Source organism: Prionailurus viverrinus, chromosome B2, assembly GCF_022837055.1.
Source record: "Prionailurus viverrinus isolate Anna chromosome B2, UM_Priviv_1.0, whole genome shotgun sequence".
Lineage (NCBI taxonomy): Eukaryota > Metazoa > Chordata > Mammalia > Carnivora > Felidae > Prionailurus > Prionailurus viverrinus.
Genome location: NC_062565.1, coordinates 87,073,949 through 87,094,908, shown reverse-complemented (window position 1 = coordinate 87,094,908; position 20,960 = coordinate 87,073,949). Strand labels below are relative to the sequence as shown.

Sequence of the window (20,960 nt, the reverse complement as noted above, 5' to 3'; positions counted from 1 at the left end):
TAAGTTACCCCATTTGTGCATCCTGAATAGGTAAAATTAATAAGGCTCTGCTAGATTTAGTAAATATATAGTGTAGTGATTGATGGATACACTGTATACTTGTGCATTTAATCCACAGATAACGTTTTTGTGGATTTTAACGTTGGATCAATACCCTTAGGTGACTTAATTGTGAAGTGTATGATTTAGATGATTTCAATTTATAAAATCAGCTCCCTAAGTTCCAACATACGTGTCCTGATGGGAATGAAGAAGGGGAAAACAAATCGAGGAGAAGAGATAAAAAGGAGTAATACATTAAAGGGAAATGAACAGTGTTCATTCCTGGGTATATACTGCTTACCCCATTTTTCAGAAGATGTCAGATGAGTCTAATGTGAAAGTACCATTAAGATTAGCAGGGGAAAGGAAATCTGGCATACCTTTTCAGCTTTTTGGTGCATCAGTTCACTGAACAGTTCTGTGCAGTTATTTATGAATTTTTCGCTGACTACAACAGTGTCGCTAAAGACTACAGCTGAAGCCTGCTTGCTGAATGCTCTCATCACCTGTTGAAGCAACATTGCAGCATCTTCGACTGATAAAGAACTGGGTAACAGAGGCTAGAAGAAGAAAAAGAATGAAAACAAATATAAATATAATATCATACATATAAACCATTTGTTACTTATATGCTCTCCCTAGGTGACTTCAAGTCCAGTGGCCTTCAGAACCATCTCTATGCTGATAACCTCCCAAATTATATTTCTGCTTTCATCATCCCTCTGAGCTCTGGAGGTCTATGTCCTACAACTTCCCTAACCTCTCCACTCATAGGTCTAATAGGCATCTCAAATTTCACATATCCAGAACAACACTGATTGCAGCTGCCACCCCTAGACTCCCAGCTCCTATCCACCTTTCTCCATCATCTCCCCCTCTCAATTAATGGTACTGTTCTCCACTCAGGTGATCAGGCCCCAAACTTTTTTTTTTTTTTTAAATTTTTTCAATGTTTATTCATTTTTGGGACAGAGAAAGACAGAGCATGAACAGGGGAGGGGCAGAGAGAGAGGGAGACACAGAATCGGAAACAGGCTCCAGGCTCCGAGCCATCAGCCCAGAGCCTGACGCGGGGCTCGAACTCACGGACCGCGAGATCGTGACCCGGCCGAAGTCGGAGGCTTAACCGACTGCGCCACCCAGGCGCCCCTGGGCCCCAAACTTTCATGTCACACTCAGTTCCTCTCATAAACCCGGAAACAATTCACCATCAAGTCCTGATACCTTTACCTCCAAAACAGGTTTCTTCTTAGCTCTTTGATGGTCTAAAATTATCATTTTCATTAACTATCTCCCTCTAGGAAACTTTTCTGGACACCACATTCCCAGCAGGTAAAATGGTTTCTGGTACATAAATAGTACTTACTAAAATCTTTTGAATGAATAAACAAACACTTATATCTGGAATCTTTGGAAACTTGTATATTCAAAACAAGGAATTTTCTGCTTTATAAAGAGAATCTGGGCGCTGACGAGTAAATAATGGATTGGCCTCATTTCTTTCTCTTCACCCACTCATATCTTTTCGGCATAATGAAGGCAGGTCAATACTAAACACTGAAGTAAAACAGTATCAGGGCTAAAGCAGCTCATGTTAATACATGAGCAAAGGCTAATGAATGGATAAAGGATACAACAAATGCTACATTAATGCCTGATGCCAGTAAAGCTGTAAATGTTTAGATAAGACTGTGAGAAATCTCAACAATTTCTGTATGGCAAGACTGATATGAGTGTCATATTGTTTGCTTGTTTGTTTTGAGATTTATGGAATTCTGGATGTTGTCTATCCATATATAAAAGGTCATTCTACCTCAAAAGCTATAAAGTCTTTAAGCAAGATTGAGGTAGTTTTTGCTATAACAATGATTGCTAGAATTTGGCTATAAAGCCAAGACTACTTTTATGTATCCTAATACTTAAAATGGCCACATACTAGTGAATATCAGTTGTCCCTGGTTTAAAGAAAAATTAACAAGAAAATGATAAAACGTACTGCAATATCAACCCATGTTCCAGAGCTGATGGCTTCCTCTACTGATGCTTCCACTTGATCTACAAGTCCTTGACCAACACAAGCTGCTTTCAAAAACAAGAGCTGTGTAGTCTTGTATCTTTTCTTTATGTAGCTCACAGCATCTGGGATTCCAAGTCTGGACAAAGCATCAAATTCTAGATATAAATCACAAATAGAATTAGAAAAGAATTCATTGGAATATAACTGTCATTCACACCTTTTAGAAATCTTAGAACGAATTAAGTTCTTCCAACACCTATTCTTTGTGAATGCACTATATTCTATTTTTCTTTTTTTTCAAGAATAAAGCATAGAAATGTACCACAGCCTATTCCCTGGTTAGGCTACCTTCCCAAATTTTTATTACTAAATGTATCTGTAGAAAAATTAGTTCAAATACTTCCTCCATCCCAGCTATGTCACTCCCTCTCCAACTGAGGGGTCAAAAGGAAACATGAGAACTACAGAGCAATAAAGTAGAAATGGGGCTTAAGAGAAATGTAATAATTTAAGTTAAGAAACAAAAAAGCAATTTATTTTGCTTATTATAGTAACTAAAGGAATCAGACAATTTAGGACAAAGTAATTCTCTATTCTAAACTAGTAAGGGATTTAGCATATAAAACAAAAGTTAAAAAAAAAACAACTTCAGTTTACAGCCATTAAAGTTATTGGAGATAGCTACTGTTCTCTTTATCCCCAAATAATCATATTTCAGTAAATTAATTATAACGAAGTTATAACCCAAGTTCATGGTTGAAGAAACAAAAGTACATTATAGAAAGCCAAGAAAACATAAGTGCAGCCTAGTATTCTAGCATACATTTAAATCGCTTGAACATTAATGTCTTATAGGTTTATCACTGAGAAAGGAACTGAACTCTTACATGATTTGAGTTGGACTATGAAACTGATCAAACTAACTGAGCAACACCTATCTATATATAAGTGAGCTACATATTTATGTATGTGTGTGTGTGTATGAGTGTGTGTAATATGTATGTGTATATATATTTGCTAACTGTTTTAATGACTAAATTCAATCTACTTTACCCAAATGACAGAACCCTAGAAACAGAATTAAGAATAATTTCAGGTTTTCTGAAGGAGTGGATGTCTAATAAAAATGAACACTGTAAAGTTGATAGCCAATAAGCCAAGCTGATAGCCAAGATTATGTAATTAAACAACTGGGCAACTTCATAAAATATACTTGAAGGTGTAACAGTATTATATCACTGGAACATTGGGAGCAATCAATACAAGCTTTTGGCCTTTCTATGTTATAACTGTTCAATAACTATGAAATTAAACTCAATTCCAAAATCAACAAAAACCTGCGTGTGACTACTTTTATATTCAAAGAAAAACTTTATAATTTGCTGGAAACAGTAAAGTGTGTACTCCCAGGACTAATACAATACTAAGAATGTATGTAGTATTAGTTTTAGTTTCAAAGGAAAAAAAAAACAGTTACCTAGATAGCCATTCTGCCTGAAAAAGGAATCCACCCAAGTACTCTGTGTTCTGGAGTAAATGTCAGGAACAAACACCGCCTTATCCTGTCTCCCACCAACCACAGTACCTCGTAAACGTCCACTATTAACAAGTTCCTCAAGCACAGCTTAACAAAACCAAACAGATAGAAATAAATCAGAGCAGGTATAAATGTCAACAAGTAAAATACTATTTCACAAGTTAGTTACTCTTACCTTAAAAAAAAGCAACTTAAAGTTTAAATTGCATAAATGAAGACATTATATTTTAGACAAAACTTTCCTGTCATTTATAAGAATATACTGAGGTCATAAATTCAGGACATTCTGGCAGCTAGCTAAAGGTGCTAAACTTGAACTAGTTAATACTAACATTGAATTTTTTAGTTAGAGTAATTTTGGGGAAAAATCATGCTATTATTTATCTTATGATATGTTTGAGAGTGGATGACTAAATGCTTTGAGAATAATTAATATGCAATCACTGGTGTTACTAAGTTTAATTTTCTCATATTTAGAAAACTCAGGATACATGGATCACATTAGAATAAACTCTGTGAAATAAAGTCATGACAATTTTTATAAATTATTACATTTCGACTGTTTAAATTGAAGCAACACCTGTAGAAGTATAATGCCATGGTTAAGAGGATCAATCTGGATCTAAACACCCTAAGTCTAAACCTCAACTCTGTCACTTACTGACAAAAACCATGCAAGTCATTTAGTTATGCCTCAATTTTCTCAGCCATGAAACAGGGATATAATAACAGGCTCATGGAGTTATTGTATTCAAATTAAGTGTTTAGAACAGTAGCTGGCATATAATAACTACTCAGTAAATGTCAACTAAATATCATCACAAACACCACTGTCATCAATCATCATCATCATCAAAGGACTGATGCCAGTCTGAGAACTGGATAGCACTGCCATTAACATAAAATAGATGCTTTTTATTTAAACGAGAATATTTAACTAAACATGTTGTTAAAATATCAAAATCCCCTGAAAAAAACAAGCAGATAAGGAGTTACTTCTAAGTGAATCAGCAAGCACAGTCAAAAGGTGTCTGGCAAAGAAATGTTTATGAAAATTAGCCTTTCCCAGAAATAAAAATTAGTTTACATATGAATTTCAGGACTGCAATGCTGAGTAAATTAGGGTACATTAGAAAAGTAGATTTTTTCAACAGACTGCACACATAATTTTAAATTCTGTGACTATACAACACAAATGTGTGTTAAAGACCAAAGTCAGCAAGTTAGCAATTATTATTTGAAGAACTATACATGATAATGAAACCCCACCAATCTCCAATTAGTAGATTCCAATATATGTTATATTTTAAATTTCTCTTAAAATATTTAACTCCATATGCTGAAAAATATAGTGAATGAAAATTATGTTTTGGTTTTATATATGAATTTCTTTTCCATTCTTCATTTTAATTCTTCTATTTGCACAGATACCTGAGCTGAAAGATTATGTCATTGTTTTTAAAAATTATTCCAGCAAAGCTTTAAAAACACCCCTTCTGATAAGAGCTTCACAAACACACACATAATACAGGTAATGAACCAAGACTATTTTGGAGATATTACAATGCTGTCTGAATGCTAAAAATATATTTTTATTGGTATTATTATCTTTGTAAAAATTTTTTACTTTTTATTTTAAAAATCATTCATTCATTCATTCATTCATTTTTTGGTAAGTTCTATGCCCAATGTGGGGCTTGAACTCATGACCCTGAGATCAAGAGTCACATGTTCTAATGACTAAGGCAGCCTGGCACCTCTATAAAAATTTTTTAGACAAATATTATTTACTTTCATGTTAGAAAATAGAGTAAAAATCTGTAAGAAACAAAGTGAAAATTATTCTTAATCCTACAATTTTAAATCTCTATGAATGTATATGCGTAGCAGTATTCTACACACACACACACTTTTTTTTTTTCATTTCACTCCTCTGGAGGTAAGCCAACACTAAATGTTTGATGGATATAACAGATAGATAGGTACATGAAAATTGGTATATTTCAACTAGAAATATTTCAGTTATGTAAGTTTTAACATTAGTGGAAGTAAAAATATGAAAAATTAGTTAAGTTTTTACAATAATAGTCTAATAAGCAGCTAATTAAGTGACATATAATTTAAAGTAAACTCACAGTAAAGCAGCTGCTCTTGAAATCCATATTTTGAAATGAGAGAATTCACTGCTGTAGGCCTTTACGAAAAGAAAGAAAAAGAACTTCTTACTCATTATACAGTTACACATATTTATGAATTAAAAAAATAACTAGGATAACGAGTTTATGAATAACACCAATTAATATAAATTTTTTTTAATGTTTATTTATTTTTGAGACAGAGAGACAGAGGATGAGCAGGGGAGAGGCAGAGAGAGAGGGAGACACAGAATCCAAAGCAGGCTTCAGTTTCCAAGCTGTCAGCACCGAGCCTGACGCAGGACTTGAACTCATGAACCATGAAATCATGACCTAAGCTGAAGTCAGATGCTTAGCCAACTGAGCCACCCAGGCACCCCAAACACCGATTAATGTGAAAGACAAAAATAACACCACATTTTACATCCTTAATCAGAATTACACTACTGAAGTTCCAGGGGGAACTGATCTGTTTCCACAATTCAGGATCAATTTACTTCCTTACCAACTTTCCACCTCTGATTTAGTGATACTTGATCTGCCTTTACTTTGTTTTCTTCATTCTATTCTTTCTCTCTGGGAGGCTCTTTCCCCACCTGGGAATAGTCAAGTGAATGTTACAGGATTCTGCTTTTGAAGAAAAATGAAATCTTGTATGTAATAAAAGGAATTTGGAATGAAATACTCCTAGATTAGGTGGATGACTAGGAGGGATCCACTTAAAATGTTCCTTTTTGCTTATCACTATTTTCTATAGTGACTACATATGTCTTTTTAAAGAAAAAAACATTTAATGAGGTATAATTTACGTATCATAAATCCCATCAATTTTACACAATTAAGTCATTTTAATAAATTTATAAAGTTGAGGAACAATCACTAATAGTTCTCGAGTCTTAAAATGTTTCCATCACCCAAAAAGTTTCATTATAGATATCTGTAGTTAATTACTGCTTTCACCCCTAGTCTTAGAGAAACTGATCTGCTTTTGGCCTCTATAAATTTGCCTCTGTAGAAATTTCACATAGATGGAATCTATATGTGGTCTTTTATGTCTGGTTTCTTTCACTGAGCATGGTTTTGAGGTTTGTACATTATGGAGCATGAATCAGTATTCATTCCTTTTTAATGATGAATAGCATTCCACTGTATGGAGATACCACATTTTGTTTATCCATCCATCAGTTGATGGACATTTGGATTACTTCCAGTTTGGGGCTATTATGAATAATGCCACTATGAACATTTGTGTTCATGTCTTTGTGTGGACATATCTCTTCATTTCTTTTGGGTAGATCCCTGTGAGTCCTTTTCTTTTATAGTAATTATCTTTTAAATAAGGGAAAATATAAAGAAAATGACCTAGACTTTCTTTTTCTGACTTTATATATTTTCCCTGTTTAAGTCAATTAAGCCTGTGTTCTGGTTTGGGTTTAGTCTATGTTTTTATTTTTATGCATATAATTAAGAGACTTTTAAGTTATTCCAAGTAACTCAATCATCTATTGTTGATTATTCAAGATGTTATAAATTTTCTCTATGACAAACTGGGAGAGCAAAAACATTTGTCTGAATATTGAATTGATATTTAAAACCCCTATGCTTGGGAATTTTTGACTAAATCATTATTTTTACCAAATTCTTATGTAGGTTAATTTGTTTTTCATTAAATTGCTTTACCCTACTTTTTCAGCTAAATTATCTAGAATCCCTAAACCAATTAGGTCCATTTAGGTGCTCAGTGAAGTTTGCTCTCCTCTGTTTATAATCATTACAACTTTCTCATGTTTTGTTTTTTTGTGTGTCTTCTGTTCCCTTCCACCTGAACACATCCCTACAAAAATGTAGAGGGCTCCTGGAAGGACTTTATCTTAAAATTTCTGGGCTCATAACATATTGTGGGTGTTCAGTAAATGTTTAATCGAATCTCACATAATTGCTAGCTTTTTTTTGTACACTAAAACTTAGCTGTTGAATTTCTATTTCAATTTGGAATACAATGTAGTTTGGTATACCTACATATCTCGCTCTTATAATTATTTCCTACTCTTCTTTCTGGCTATCTATAACAACAACAAAAACCTTTTTTAAATCAGAGATGGAGGTGTTTTCTCTGAAGTTAGACCAGGAAAGTGGGGTAGTTCCTTATATTTGAGAGACAAATATGACAATATGGTACCTTAAGTGGAACTATCTGGAAGCCACAGAGCCTAGCAACATCTTTTAAGGCTCAGAATTTATTTTTCTCTCATGGTTTGATAATGCCTCTACACAGAGAAACTCAGGGCTAGTATGAGTCAGAAAAAATATTATTTGCTGAACCTGATGATAACTACACTCACCACAATACTTAGCCAAACAAAAAAGATGTTTGTCAATAAGAAAATATAATTTTAGTATTTTTAAAAATGTTTAGTTATTTATTTGAGAGAGAAAGAGAGCATGCACATGCACACAAGCAGGGGAGGGCAGAGAGAGAGAGAGAGAGAGAGAGAGAGAGAGAGGGAGAGGGAGAGGGAGAGAGAGAGGGAGAGAGGGAGAGAGAGAGGGAGAGAGAGAGAGAGAGTGCATCCCAAGGAGGCTCTGTGTTGTTAGCATACCTCCCTCCCCCAGCGTGGGTCTTGATCTCACAAATCACAAGGTCATGACCCTGAGGTGAAATCAAGAGTCAGATACTTAACCAACTGAGCTACCCAGGTGTCCCTATATTTTTAATTTTTTAATTTTCTGACCAAGTAATATATATAAAGAGCACAAAAGTTACAAAACTGAAGCCCCCTCCATTTTTATCACTCAGCTACCCAGTTCTTTTCCCAGAAACAACTACTGTTACCAGTTTCTTGTATTAGGAGGGTGATTTGGTGCAAGCTGTCATAGCCTGTATGGAGAAAGGAGAGCATCCACATAAGGAAGAGAGGTGTAGCAGCAGTGGGAGCTCAATCACATAAAGGGAAATTAATTAAATAAGTAAACATATCTGACCCTTGAACAACGTGGATTTGATCTGCATGGGTCCATCTTATACATGATTTTATATATATATACACACACACATATATATGACAGTACTATAAGTGTATTTTCTCTTATGATTTTCTTAACATTTTGCTTTCTCTAGCTTACTTCACCATAAGAATGTGGTATATAATACATAAAACATACAAAAGATGCATTACTCAACTATTTGTCATTGCATTGGTACGGTTTCTGGTAAACAGTAGGCTGTTAATAGTTAAGTTTTTTGGGGGGGGTCAAAAGTTATTTGCAGATTTTCAACTGCAATGTGGGTGGGGGGTAGATGCCCCTAACGTCTGCATTGTTCAAGGATCGACTGTATATTAAGAATAATGGGAGCTACATTTCTCATGGTCAAAGAAGGGAGTTGCAAATATGGAAAAGGAGACAACTAGAACAAAACTAATGGAGGTTTGGAAGGGAACTGGGAATATCAGTGTGAACTCATGGTTTTTGATAAACATATAGATATAGAGAGGGGTGTATACACATGTGCATGTGCATCCCTTAACTTGTCTGCTGAGAGGGCTTGGGAGCAGTGACAAACAAACAGCAATAAGCAATTTAGTGTCCAGATCTTGGTCTGTAAATAGTACACTAAAAAGACCTAGGGTTCTTTGGGGAAATGGCTGATTCCAGGGATGGGACAAGGAAAATATGAACTGAGCCTTTCTGTTGTACCAGAAAGAAATGCTCCAAGAATGATGGAGACATATTAAAGGACACAGAGTACAGCCTGAAGCATGGGCCAATAGATAAATCAGAGCCCATTAAAAAATATCTAAGTAATGATAATTATAAATTTTAATCCAATGAATAAAACAGGGAGCCAGGAGTCCATAGTGATTTATAGAAATAAATAAACTGAAAGTTTGATAAAAAAGAGGATCACTTACCTGATCTCAAACTGCCCTCCCCAAAAATACTTAATTATAAGGGAAAAACAACTATTTTTATGAAAAGCCTAACAGATATCTGCTTATTAAGAAGTTATAATGTACATCATCAGTAACTACAAAATCTATACTGTTTACCACCTGATAGGATTCAATGACAAGAACACACAATTACTTCAGTTATACTCCTGTCAAAGATGCATAACCTGAATATCAGAATGAAAAAATAGCAAACAAAACTGAACATTTTACAAAATAAGTGGCCTGTGGTCTTCAAACTGTCAAGGTCACCAAAGTAAAAAAAAAGACCAAGTAAGTGTTCCAGATTGAAGGTGACTAAGGAGACATGACAATCAAATGCAATGTGTGATTCTGAACTGGATCCTTCACTATAAAGGATATTATTGAAAAACTGGTTAAACATGAATGAGATCCAAGGAGAGGATGGTAGTAATGTACCAATGTCAATATTTTGATGTTTGTATTACAGTTATGCGATTGTACAGGACAATGCCCTTATTTTAGGACACACAGACTAGAGTATTTGTGGTGTTGGGACACTCTGTCAGGAACTTCCTGTCAAACAGGACAGAAAAAAAAGGTTCTCTTGTAATTTTTCTGTAATTGTGAGATGATTAAAAAAAAAATGGTTGCATTAAATTGCAAGCTCTGTCCTCTAACCTAGTCTTTTATACCAGTGCCTTAAATGTATTAAGTACTCAAAAAATGCTGTAATTTGCTGAATGACAAAAATAAATCACTGTGACTGCCATGTAAAAAAAAAATGTGCTGGAAGGTAATGAGAGAAGAAGGGAGACTGATTAGAAAGCTACTAAAATAGTCCAGTTAAAAAAATGGACTAAAGTGGGGGGAATGGTCATAGATAGGAAAGTATATAAATATTTAGAATACAGAATTCAAAAGCCTTTGTGTTCTGAAAAAGGGGGCGATGAACAAAGGATGATGTAAAGGAGGACTCCCAGGTTTGTGGCAAAACCAACTGATAATAACATTTACTAGTAAAATGGAAACAAAAGTGGAAGAATAAATTCAGGTGGTGTGGGGTGGGGTAGCTCAGTGATAGTGAGTTATTCTAAATATGCTGAATTAGAGGGACTTCTAAATTATTTCAATACAGATGTGGGGTGGGTAATGGAAGTCTGAAATTTAAAAGAAAGGTAGGGCACCTGGGTGGCTCTGTAGGTTAAGCATCCAACTCTTGATTTTGACTCAGGTCATGATCTCATGGCTAGTGAGTTCAAGCCCAATGCTACTCTGATAGTGCGGAGCCTGCTTGGGATTCTGTCTCTCCCTTTCTCTCTGCCCCTCCCACACACAGACACTCTCTCTCTCTCTCTCTCTCTCTCTCTCTCTCTGTCTCTCAAAATGAATAAATAACTTAAAAACAGAAAGGTAAAGTCACCTAGGAAGACAGTGATGGGCTAAGAAGAAAACATGGCCTGAAACAAAACTTTAAAGGGTAGAGAAAGGAAAAAGAGACAGAAAAACGTGCCATATAAGGCACAACCAAAGGAGTAAGAAGAAAGCAGTAAAGTGCAGTATTAAAACGACAACAACAAAAGGAATGACAACATTTCAAGAAAGAAAGAAGGAAGAGGTAACTGGAATTAAATGGTGCTGCAAAGTCAAGTAAAACAAGGGCAGAAAGTATCCACTAGAGTTCATGACATTGACATTATTGCTTTGTAAGTTGGTAGAAGCCAGATGGACAAGTTGAGAAGTGACAGAGGTAAGAAAATCGAGATAGTAAATGTAGACATCAACTCTTGAGAAGGTTCACTTTATGGAAACAAACAAAACAAGATGGTAGATGAAGTAGAATATGGGGTTGAGAGAGGTTTGACTGTTTTAAAATGGGAGAAATCTGGACATATTTAAATACTGATGGGATCCAAAAACCACTGAGATACAGTTAATGACACAGGAGAGAAGAGATAATTAAGAATGTAGGTTTTCTTAATTCTATATTAGAGTGTCACTCAGGCTCCAAACATTTCAGAAATTCTCACTTTAGAAAAGTTAAAGTGATTTTGAAATTAACACGGTTATTCATTTGAGTCGTAGAATGTTAAATATTTAGTAAAAAGGGTTCTAAAATCATCTAGCCCCATCTGAGTCTCGAAGGACTTACTTCTGTGACTGACTTATCTGCTGCAGCTCACATGGTTATTATGCAATAGAATGAGGACTTCTTACTTTAAACCGCAAGCTCTTTCCGTATCCCAGGATGATTCTATATACTGATTTGGGTATTCTGCAGACCTGCATCTGGGGTCATGAGGATGATTAAGGTAGGGAGTGGGAGGAGATGTGGGTTGAAGAGAGTCTGGCTACATTCTGGGGCTCTGGAATCTTCATTCCCAGAAGCTACCTACCCTTCTATATGTCTAAAATCCTAGAGTCCTGAATGGAATTTTAATTAAAAAAAAAAAAAAAAAAAAGCAAAAAGAAAAAAAACCTGATAGAACAGAAAAGGCAAACCATGATCAATGAAATATAAAAATATACATAATTTATTATTATTATTATTTACTTTGAAAGAGAGAATATGAGCAGGGAAGGGGCAGAGAGAGAGAGAGAGAGAGAGAGAGAGAGAGAGAGAATCCGAAGCAGGTTCCATGCTGTCAGTACAGAGCCCACCATGGGGCTCAAACTCATGAAGCATGAGATCATGATCTGAGCTGAAGTCAAAACTTGGATGCTTAAACCAACTAAGCCACCTGGGTGCCCCCAAACACACATACTTTAAAACAGGCTTACCGGGTAATAGCACTGAACAGTCCACGGATGCGTGCTTTATGTCGAGCTACAAAAGCTTCAGTAAATATTACTCCTCTGTTATCAAGATCAATGTGTCCATTAATAATTCTACCTAGTCGCTGCATTAGTGCCTGAGGGTAAAATGCGAATTTTTATTAATTTGAAAGAACAAAATTCTAAATATACATTCGTATAGCCTTATTAAAGGTACAATGCATGCTGTTGTTGTATTAACCACATGGTTGAGAAATTTCAACAAGCACAAATTTATAGGATGTATAAGCTAAAATGAAGATTTAGGATCTAGGAAACTTCAAAATCTCACAGCAGGGCAAAGAACTGAATGAGTCAAATAGATATGTTAAAAGGCTTAGCTACATGGTAAGAAGGGCTTTTTCTAATGTAAAATAAAATTGAATGATTAACCAATTTTTCTAGATATAGGCAGCCTGAAACATAGACAGTAAGACATATACATGGGTCTTGAAGACTCTATCTGGAGCTGAGTAAAATAAATGAGTATTCACTGAGTAAAATAAATGTTATTCCAAGATTCTGAAACCTAGGGAAACGTAATAACTAAAAAGTTACCTTCTCTGACGCAATTATCAATAAGTTACTTGTGCCCAGAGATCTATACTAGCAGACATGATTTCCTGGTAACCCCAAGAGAGTATTTCTCCATAGCTACATTATGACTGGGGTCAGGTACATCTGAAATAAGTTTGGACATATTTTACATCCCAAGATAAGTTAAAACTACTCAAGGCAGCCTGGCTGATAGTTTTTTGGTATCAAAAAATGCATTTCAAACCATTTCTTAATGACTTTTTAGAATACTGCCTGTAATATTCAGAAAAACTAGAACTGAAAAATGTTAAGAAACCATATGTATCTCCAAAATGTGTCAACAGCACAGTTTTATATGAAATCATTTAGGGTTGTTCTGATATCTTTAAACAGTGTTCTAAAAATTTATTTTTTGACTTTCTGTGATCAACATATATTTGCTCACTTAAAATAGAACTTAGGCTCCTGATATGCTCTGTAAAACAGATCTGTATTCAAATTGTATTTTAGATGCAATTATAGGAAGTCACTCTCTTAAAATGGGTTAGTAAATCTGTTTGTATTATAAATTAATCTCATGCAATTATGGTTTGGTAAATTTTTGTAAATTGGATTTTCTTAAAGAGATATATACCTAAAAAGAGATTTGGCTTTTCCCTTATTTATTCCAGTAAATACAAAACAAAACCATCATTTATTGAGTGCCTCCATTGTGCCAGACATCTCACTGATACACCATATATATAACCTTATTGAAGTCTATGAAAAAGACAATTATTCCCATTTTAAAGATACGGAAATTCAAGTACAAAAGAGGTGAAATAATTTTCCTAACATTGAATAACTAAACAGTGGCATAAGCAGAATAAAATCAAAGTCTGTTTAACTCCAAAGCACATGCACTTTCCAGTATACAAAATGAATGTCTATAATTCTAAAATGGCAAACTATTTTAAGAACAAAGAAATAATCATTTCTAAATGGTCTGTCTCATCAGAGCCATCAATGTATTGGAAGCATCCCCAAAATATACAACTACATCAATAAACACTTGCAAAAAGTTAATGGTACGAAAGTCTAGTTTTTTTCTTCCAATTAAAATTCTTTACTTATCTGAAAAGACACTAAGCTATTAAGAAAAAGTACCTGTGTCAGAAAGTTTCCAGGAAGATCATAGGTCTTACATAGTTCTGATATGGTGACCTGACCACTTTCTTGCAATTTATCATTTACCTCTTCTGCTAACCGATCCAAATAATTGCTAATAGTTAAAGAAAAAAAAATTACAATTATTTTCCTCTTTTATGTGCAATAAGGTATGCTCACCAAATAATGAATAAGGTACGTTTAGGTAAACATAAGTCATTATTCATATTCTGAAAATTATTTTTCTTATCAATGTAATTAATGTAAGGTTAACCAAATGATAAATGCTGGGATTTTTTTAACTATGTAAATTCTGCATTTTTCATTAATATTTTTGGAACAAATTTGCTTTCAGAATTAAGATCATAGAGGAAAGATTGTAAGAATTACATTTATGCTGCTTTAATAGAAAAAAAATCAAAGTTTTTATTATTCCCAAGTACTCCATACAATTAAGCACTTACTTTTTTTTCTTTGAGAAAGAGAAAGAAAGTAAGTGGGAGAGGGATAGAGGGAGAGGCAGAGAGAGAATCTTAAGCAGGTTCCATGCTCAGCACGGAGCTGAGGCAAGGCTCAGCTTGATATTGTGACCTGATATTGTGACCTTGATATTGTGACCTGAGCCAAAAATGAAGAGTGGGACGTTTAACCGACTGAGCCACCCTGGTGCCCCAAGCACTTACAATTTAAATATAATGATCCTAAAAATGAAAATCAGCACTTGAGTTCTAAATAAAATGCCAAACTGGTCACAATTGTTCTAAATTTAAACACTATGGAAAAAAAAAAAAAAAAGAAACACAAAAAGTGCTCCTAAATATTGTACTTACTCATCTATCAGTTGTCCCAGAACTAGCTGAACATGCTTTTCTGATTTTACAATGTCACCAATTCTACTTTCAATATGAGTCAGATCCACATTAATTACCTGGAAAAAAAAAAAATTCTATTAGTGATAAGTTCATATTGTTTCTTAAGTTTGAAACTATATATTAGAACATTTTTTCTATGACTTTTATTTTTATTTTTTTACTTTATTTATTTTAAGAGATAGTGTGAGGGGGATAGGGGCAAAGAGAGGGAGAGAGAGAATTCTAAGCAGGCTCTGCACTGTCTGCACAGAACCTGACGTGGGGCTTGAACCCATGATTGGTGAGGTCATGACCTGAGCTGAAACCAAGAATCGACAGAACCACCCATGTGTCCCAACCTATCTTTTTAAAAACTTACTTTCTCTTAGATGATTTTCAAATTAATTTGAAATACTGTCAAAAGTCTCAGTCAAATAAAAATTAGAGGTTTATTGCTTATTTACTTTCATTTCTGAACAACTACATTTTCACTTGTTAGCAAAGTTTGCATTAAGAAACTGTATTGTCATACAATAGGCAGGATTTGCACAAGATTTTCCAGCTTCTTGGATATAGTGTAACTTGTTGATGACATGTGCTCTTATATTTTATAAAAATATCTTCTTCTTTTTAAAACATTTCTTTACTCCTTCCATATACTAAAGTAAACATGAATATTATTTTTCTCCCTAAATACTTAAACCCTGTTACAATGAAAAATCATAACTATGAGTTTACTTGGTAAAGAATAAGCAAATAACTAAGAAAGAAGAACTTACTAAATCAATTCAGTATGTCAGAATTTATTAAATTAATTAAATATATTAGTGTGGGATATAAAACTATTTCTTCACAGATATACAAAATAAGATACCAGTATTAGTGAATTCTTAAGTCATAGTATCAAAAAATTGAGAAAGGAAAAAAATTTATAAATTAAAAATGTACCTGTTGTAGATCAACAATGTTTACTCGACCTTTGAAGAAAAGACATTCATTGACTTTAATTCATGTGTAAGTATACACCAGACAAAAACTGTAAATTTCAATAGATTTACATCTTGGACAGTTGAAGTCCCCCGTCTTCAAAGCACATAAAGCTACAATAATTACCGTTTTCAAATGCAAACCACTAGCTGAATACATCCTCATGGCTGAAGGCACAGGCAATAATTTATTTTTGAAGTTTCATTTGTCACATTAGGCCAATAACGAACATCAATTGATTGATACACAATTTGGCCAGATCTATGGATTTAAGATGGACTTCCCTGGCAGAATTTATCTATTGTACCAAAGTGATACTGACAATTAAATTCGGATGAACTCATTTAAAAAAAATTTGGAATGAGTAGATTTCCATGTATTGGCAAAAGAAGTCTGTCAAGTATTCCAAATTATAGCTAATATTTTATTAGCAATATGGAGGAAGATGAACCAAGGGTATATCTGATAACATCTAATGAAGAGCTGTTTTCATAGTTGCTTATATTTTAATCAAAGTGTTCAAATTTGCTCAGTAGTTTGTTCAAATTAAAAAAAAGAAAAAAAAACTTTTTTATATGCTTATAATTGCATTTCCCATGACATATAGGTATAGCACCATATCGTTTCCTAATCTGCAAATACTTAAAGGTAAGTTTTTTTAAAAAAAAGTGGCAGTATAGCTCTGATTTTCAACAATCTATAATCCTTCAAAATCTCTGTTCTCATTTCATAATTACCACCTAATAACAGACAGCTAAGTACCCTCCCCTGCGTCATGCAATAAATTCATGAACTGTGAATAGGAACAGTTGATTAATTCACACACAGAAAACATAACTCAAAATAATAAAAGATGCTATTTTGTAAAGTGACGATATTTGACTTCATTTAAATTATATGATCATCTTTACCTGAAGCTATTAAAAACATTAACGCTGATTTCCATATTAACAATTGAGAAGAGTGTCCCACATCCTCCAAATAATTTATTAGTTATGTTTTATAAGTTTTTTCCCTCTTCCAAATAACCAGAAGAAAAAAAACTAAGGAATTACTTACCTCCTCGGACATGTAGCTCATCTCTCATTTCTTTACTAATTTGGGCTGGAGTAATATATTCCTTCCCATCAAGTGTGTGAACTACATCTAGCTGTTTCTGAGCAATCAATTTATTCACAATCTCAATGCAGTTCCTTTCTGACAACCTGAGGAAAACAAGAAGTTTTAAAATGCACTTGATACATTTGGTGCTTAACAAACTTAACAATGTATGAACTTTTAAAAAAAGTTTGGGTAAAGAGTCACTAAGATCTACATTACAAAATCTGTATCTTTGATTAGTATAACCATACTGATTCAATGTGTTAAAACACATACACACACACACACACACACACACACACACGCACACACACCTTTTGGGAGTAAGCAGGTTTACATAAACTTAAATCATGTACCTAACTGGTACAAACCATTCCATTACAGAATTTCAAGTCTGCTCTCTCCTACAGGCCTGCTTGTACCCTTCAAATCTGAATAGAAAAGTTAGCACATATAATTTAGGTAGCACATATAAATTAGGTAGCCCTACTTTTACTTCAATTCCCAGTTTAAGTTCAGTAAAAAAACCAAAACCAAACAAACCGGAATTTTCTTTAAGTGTATAATTGCTTACTACTATTGGTCTGTAGGCAGGGGATATGGCCTAGGAAAACCATGACTGCAACTGTTATCCAAGCTCTTAAGTATGTGCCCTAGTTTGCCCTCAGTACTACAAAATACAGTATTAAGGGATTAAGGTCGTCAAGCCCCATTGGGAACAAAAACATCGAAGTAAGAGATAGTCAATGGATAAAAAAGAATTCTATCAACATTGTTTATGTGTTCTGTAATATTAAAAAGCAGAGTTAGGGTGCCCAGGACACAATCCCGCCGAGGTTGGTGGGTTTGCAAGAAATGTCAGTGTCCGGGAGTTCTTAAAAATGACGGATGGGACCATGGGTCTGGCCTGGCACACTCTCCTGGTGGACAAAAAAGGCAAAATGTTTAAAGGGTCAACACGGCATTTACAAAGTACTGCATTTTGTTGTTGCCTCTCCCTTCCAGCTCATTCTAGGTCTGGAAGTGCATAATAATCAATGATGCCATAGGGGGTTGGGTAAATAAGGATCTGAGGGACACTCTTAAGACAGTGAGAAAACAGCTTCAGTCATCAAGAGGGCGGGGCGCGCCTGCACTTGTGGCTAGGGCATGGCTGGGGGCGGGGGATGGTCCGGGGCGTAGTAGCTTTCGGGTTTCAAAGCTGGGAACTATACTTGGAACTGCAATCCAGGCTCGGGGAGGAAGGTGGGGGCGAAATCGGTGACACACCCTGGGAAGGTGAGGGGTCCAGAGCCAGGGATCTGCGGCCTCAGATCTCGGCGTGACTACCCAGGGGCTATTTTGGATTCTGCAACGAAAAGGGAGGGTCAGGCACCTCTGTGTGGCCTCGGCGAACTGCGCCCGCTGAAAGTCAGCCGCCAACCGCCTGATCTCCTCCCAGGCGTCCGCCATCCCGGCCCTACTCGGAGAGGTCCCGAAGAACTGCCGACACGTCAGCCTAAAGGAAGCGGGAGCCGAGGCGGAACGGGCCGCGCGGAGGGACAAGAGACTCCTCCCCCGACGCAGATACCGAACGCGCGCGCCCCGCTCCGGCAGGGACGGGCCGGAACAGCCTCAGCCCCGCCCACCTCACGTGGCGGGGAACGTCCTGGTTGTTGTGAGGCGGAAGGGCCTTGTTTGGGAGCCAGGTGGCTAGGTTCCTGGAATACTGCAGGCGGGACGCAGGGGGGCTCAAGTTAGTAAAGTGTTACTTTAGGTTTTTGTATTGTCAATAGTGTTTCAGAGCAGTGTTGATCAAATTAACTACTTTTATTTTTCTTGTACCCTTCATTTGTTTTTGGGGGAGGAAAGGGGGAGGAGATGTGCCTGTGCCTGCGATTAGTATCTCTTCTTCGCTCGCTATTAAGGAGCAGTCCGTAGTGAATTATGTTAATTTTTATATGGACACAGAGCAATTGTACCTTTTGGGTGACAAATGGGAGACAGTACTGAAGGTAGGTACTCTATTTTTTTGCACAAAGATGACGAATTTGGGTACCGTTAAAGGTTGGGAATTGTTTCCTGTTATTCTAGATTTAGAACGTCATTCTTTCCCGTTTCTCCTACAGGGAATATTGGCTCTATCAAGTAATGAAATAGGAACATATGATAACATGCATATATAGCTACCGATGAAGCAAAGGGCACCTTTATTTTGCTTTACTCTGCATTGAAATCAGTAAAAGGTGGGTATTTACTCTGAGGTAATTTACTCTGAAGTACTCATTCTCTATCAGATACCATGGATTACATTGGTTGGTAAGGCAGATATGATCTTGCCATAAACAACTTATAAGTCTAATGAAGCAGATTTTTTTAGTACTTAATATAAACTGTAAAAAGTAGAACAATAGGGAAAATATAGCATACCATGTGATCACTTGGCATCCAAACTTGTTACTTACTATATAGGACTCTGTCAGCCTGGAGTCTACTTTTTGGCAGCATCAGCTGCTGCACACCACATGTGGATTGTGGCCTAGACACACCAAACCCTTTCAGTATCTTTTCTGGAATGCCTGTCCTATTCCTCACTGCACCATGCCCCCATTTATTTTGTAACTTATTTTTCCATGATGTCCCAGATTAAATAAAACTCTTCAATGAAGCCTTTTTTTAATTCCTACAATTATTGTAGGAATTATATATATGGTGTCTAGTAGCTAAATGCTATTATTGTCTCTAATAACAAGCAAAACTACATTGCAATTTTTACTTACTACGTCTCTAAGTCTGAGCTCCTCGGTGCTCCTTAGCATTAGTATGACATCGGGTACGTAGTACCCTGGTATACTCCGTATAGGTTGAATGAACAAGTCAGTGTAACTTTTTTGGTGCAGCATTTTACTTTGGTATAGTAATAACATTTACATTTATTCGTAAAAAGCAATAATTCCTAAAAAAGGAATAATTACTGATTGTATTTCTTAGATCCTAGAGTAAAATGGTAGCCACTAGGAAGATGAAGCTATTTAAAGTTAATTAAAATTAAATAAAATTATACCAACAATGAACAAGTGGAATTTGAAATTGAAAACACAATACAACTAGCATGCCCAAAATTACATTGGCACCCCCCAAAATGAAATACTTAGGCATAAATTTAGCAAAATATGTACAAGATCTATATGAAGAAAACGACAAACTTTGATGAGTGAAATCAAAGAAGAACTAAATACATGGAAAGGTATTCCATGTTCATGGATAGGAAAACTCCAGGAAATCTTATATTTTCAAGATGTTAGTTCTCTTTAACTTGATCTATGATTCAATACAATCCCAATCAATTTCCCAACAAATTGTTGGGTGGATATTAACAGTCTTATTGTGAAGTTTATATAAAGAAGCAAAATACCCAGAATAGCCAACACAATATGGAAGAACAAAGTTGGAGGACTGACACTACTGGACTTTAAGACTTTCTATGAAACTACACTAATCAAGATAATGTGGTATTTGTCAAAGAATAGACAAATACATCAATGGAATAGAATAGAGAGTCCAGAGATAGACCAATATAAATATAGTCAATTAATTTTTGAGAAAGGAACAAAAGAAATACAATGGAGAAAATACAATCTTTTTGACAAATGTTACTGGAATAATTGGATAGTCACACACACACACACACACACACACACACACAAACAAACACACACACAAATGACTATAGATGCAAAACTTAAAGCCTTCATAAAAATTACATTTGGAGTGGTCTGCCTGTGTGGCTCAGTGGGTTGAGTGTCCAACTTGTGATTTCAGCTCAGGTCATGATCTGAAGGTCATGGGATTGAGCCCCGCATCAGGCTCCACACTGAGCACAGAGCCTGCTTGAAATCCTAT

The 20,960-nt window shown here is 35.4% G+C and overlaps 1 protein-coding gene and 1 long non-coding RNA gene across 5 annotated transcripts in view; one reads left to right on the top strand and one right to left on the bottom strand.

Annotated features, from left to right (window-relative positions):
* The window catches only part of UFL1 (UFM1 specific ligase 1), a 33,362-nt gene extending 14,740 nt beyond the window's left edge, over nt 1-18,622 (bottom strand). Inside the window, exons 1-10 of the mRNA XM_047858379.1 lie at nt 18,454-18,622; nt 17,037-17,182; nt 15,939-15,967; nt 14,970-15,067; nt 14,140-14,254; nt 12,424-12,554; nt 5,732-5,790; nt 3,537-3,683; nt 2,039-2,214; nt 423-602 (exon numbers count right to left, since the gene is read on the bottom strand). Of these exons, the coding sequence (XP_047714335.1) occupies nt 423-602; nt 2,039-2,214; nt 3,537-3,683; nt 5,732-5,790; nt 12,424-12,554; nt 14,140-14,254; nt 14,970-15,067; nt 15,939-15,967; nt 17,037-17,182; nt 18,454-18,530 (1,158 nt within the window). The 5' untranslated portion in view covers nt 18,531-18,622. The remainder of the gene's footprint in view (nt 1-422; nt 603-2,038; nt 2,215-3,536; nt 3,684-5,731; nt 5,791-12,423; nt 12,555-14,139; nt 14,255-14,969; nt 15,068-15,938; nt 15,968-17,036; nt 17,183-18,453) is intronic.
* LOC125165454 (uncharacterized) overlaps nt 18,595-20,960 on the top strand; it is a 256,415-nt gene continuing 254,049 nt past the window's right edge. For all 4 annotated transcript variants that reach the window (XR_007152110.1, XR_007152109.1, XR_007152111.1 and 1 more), the window contains exons 1-2: nt 18,595-19,072; nt 19,187-19,303. This is a non-coding gene — a long non-coding RNA (uncharacterized LOC125165454). The remainder of the gene's footprint in view (nt 19,073-19,186; nt 19,304-20,960) is intronic.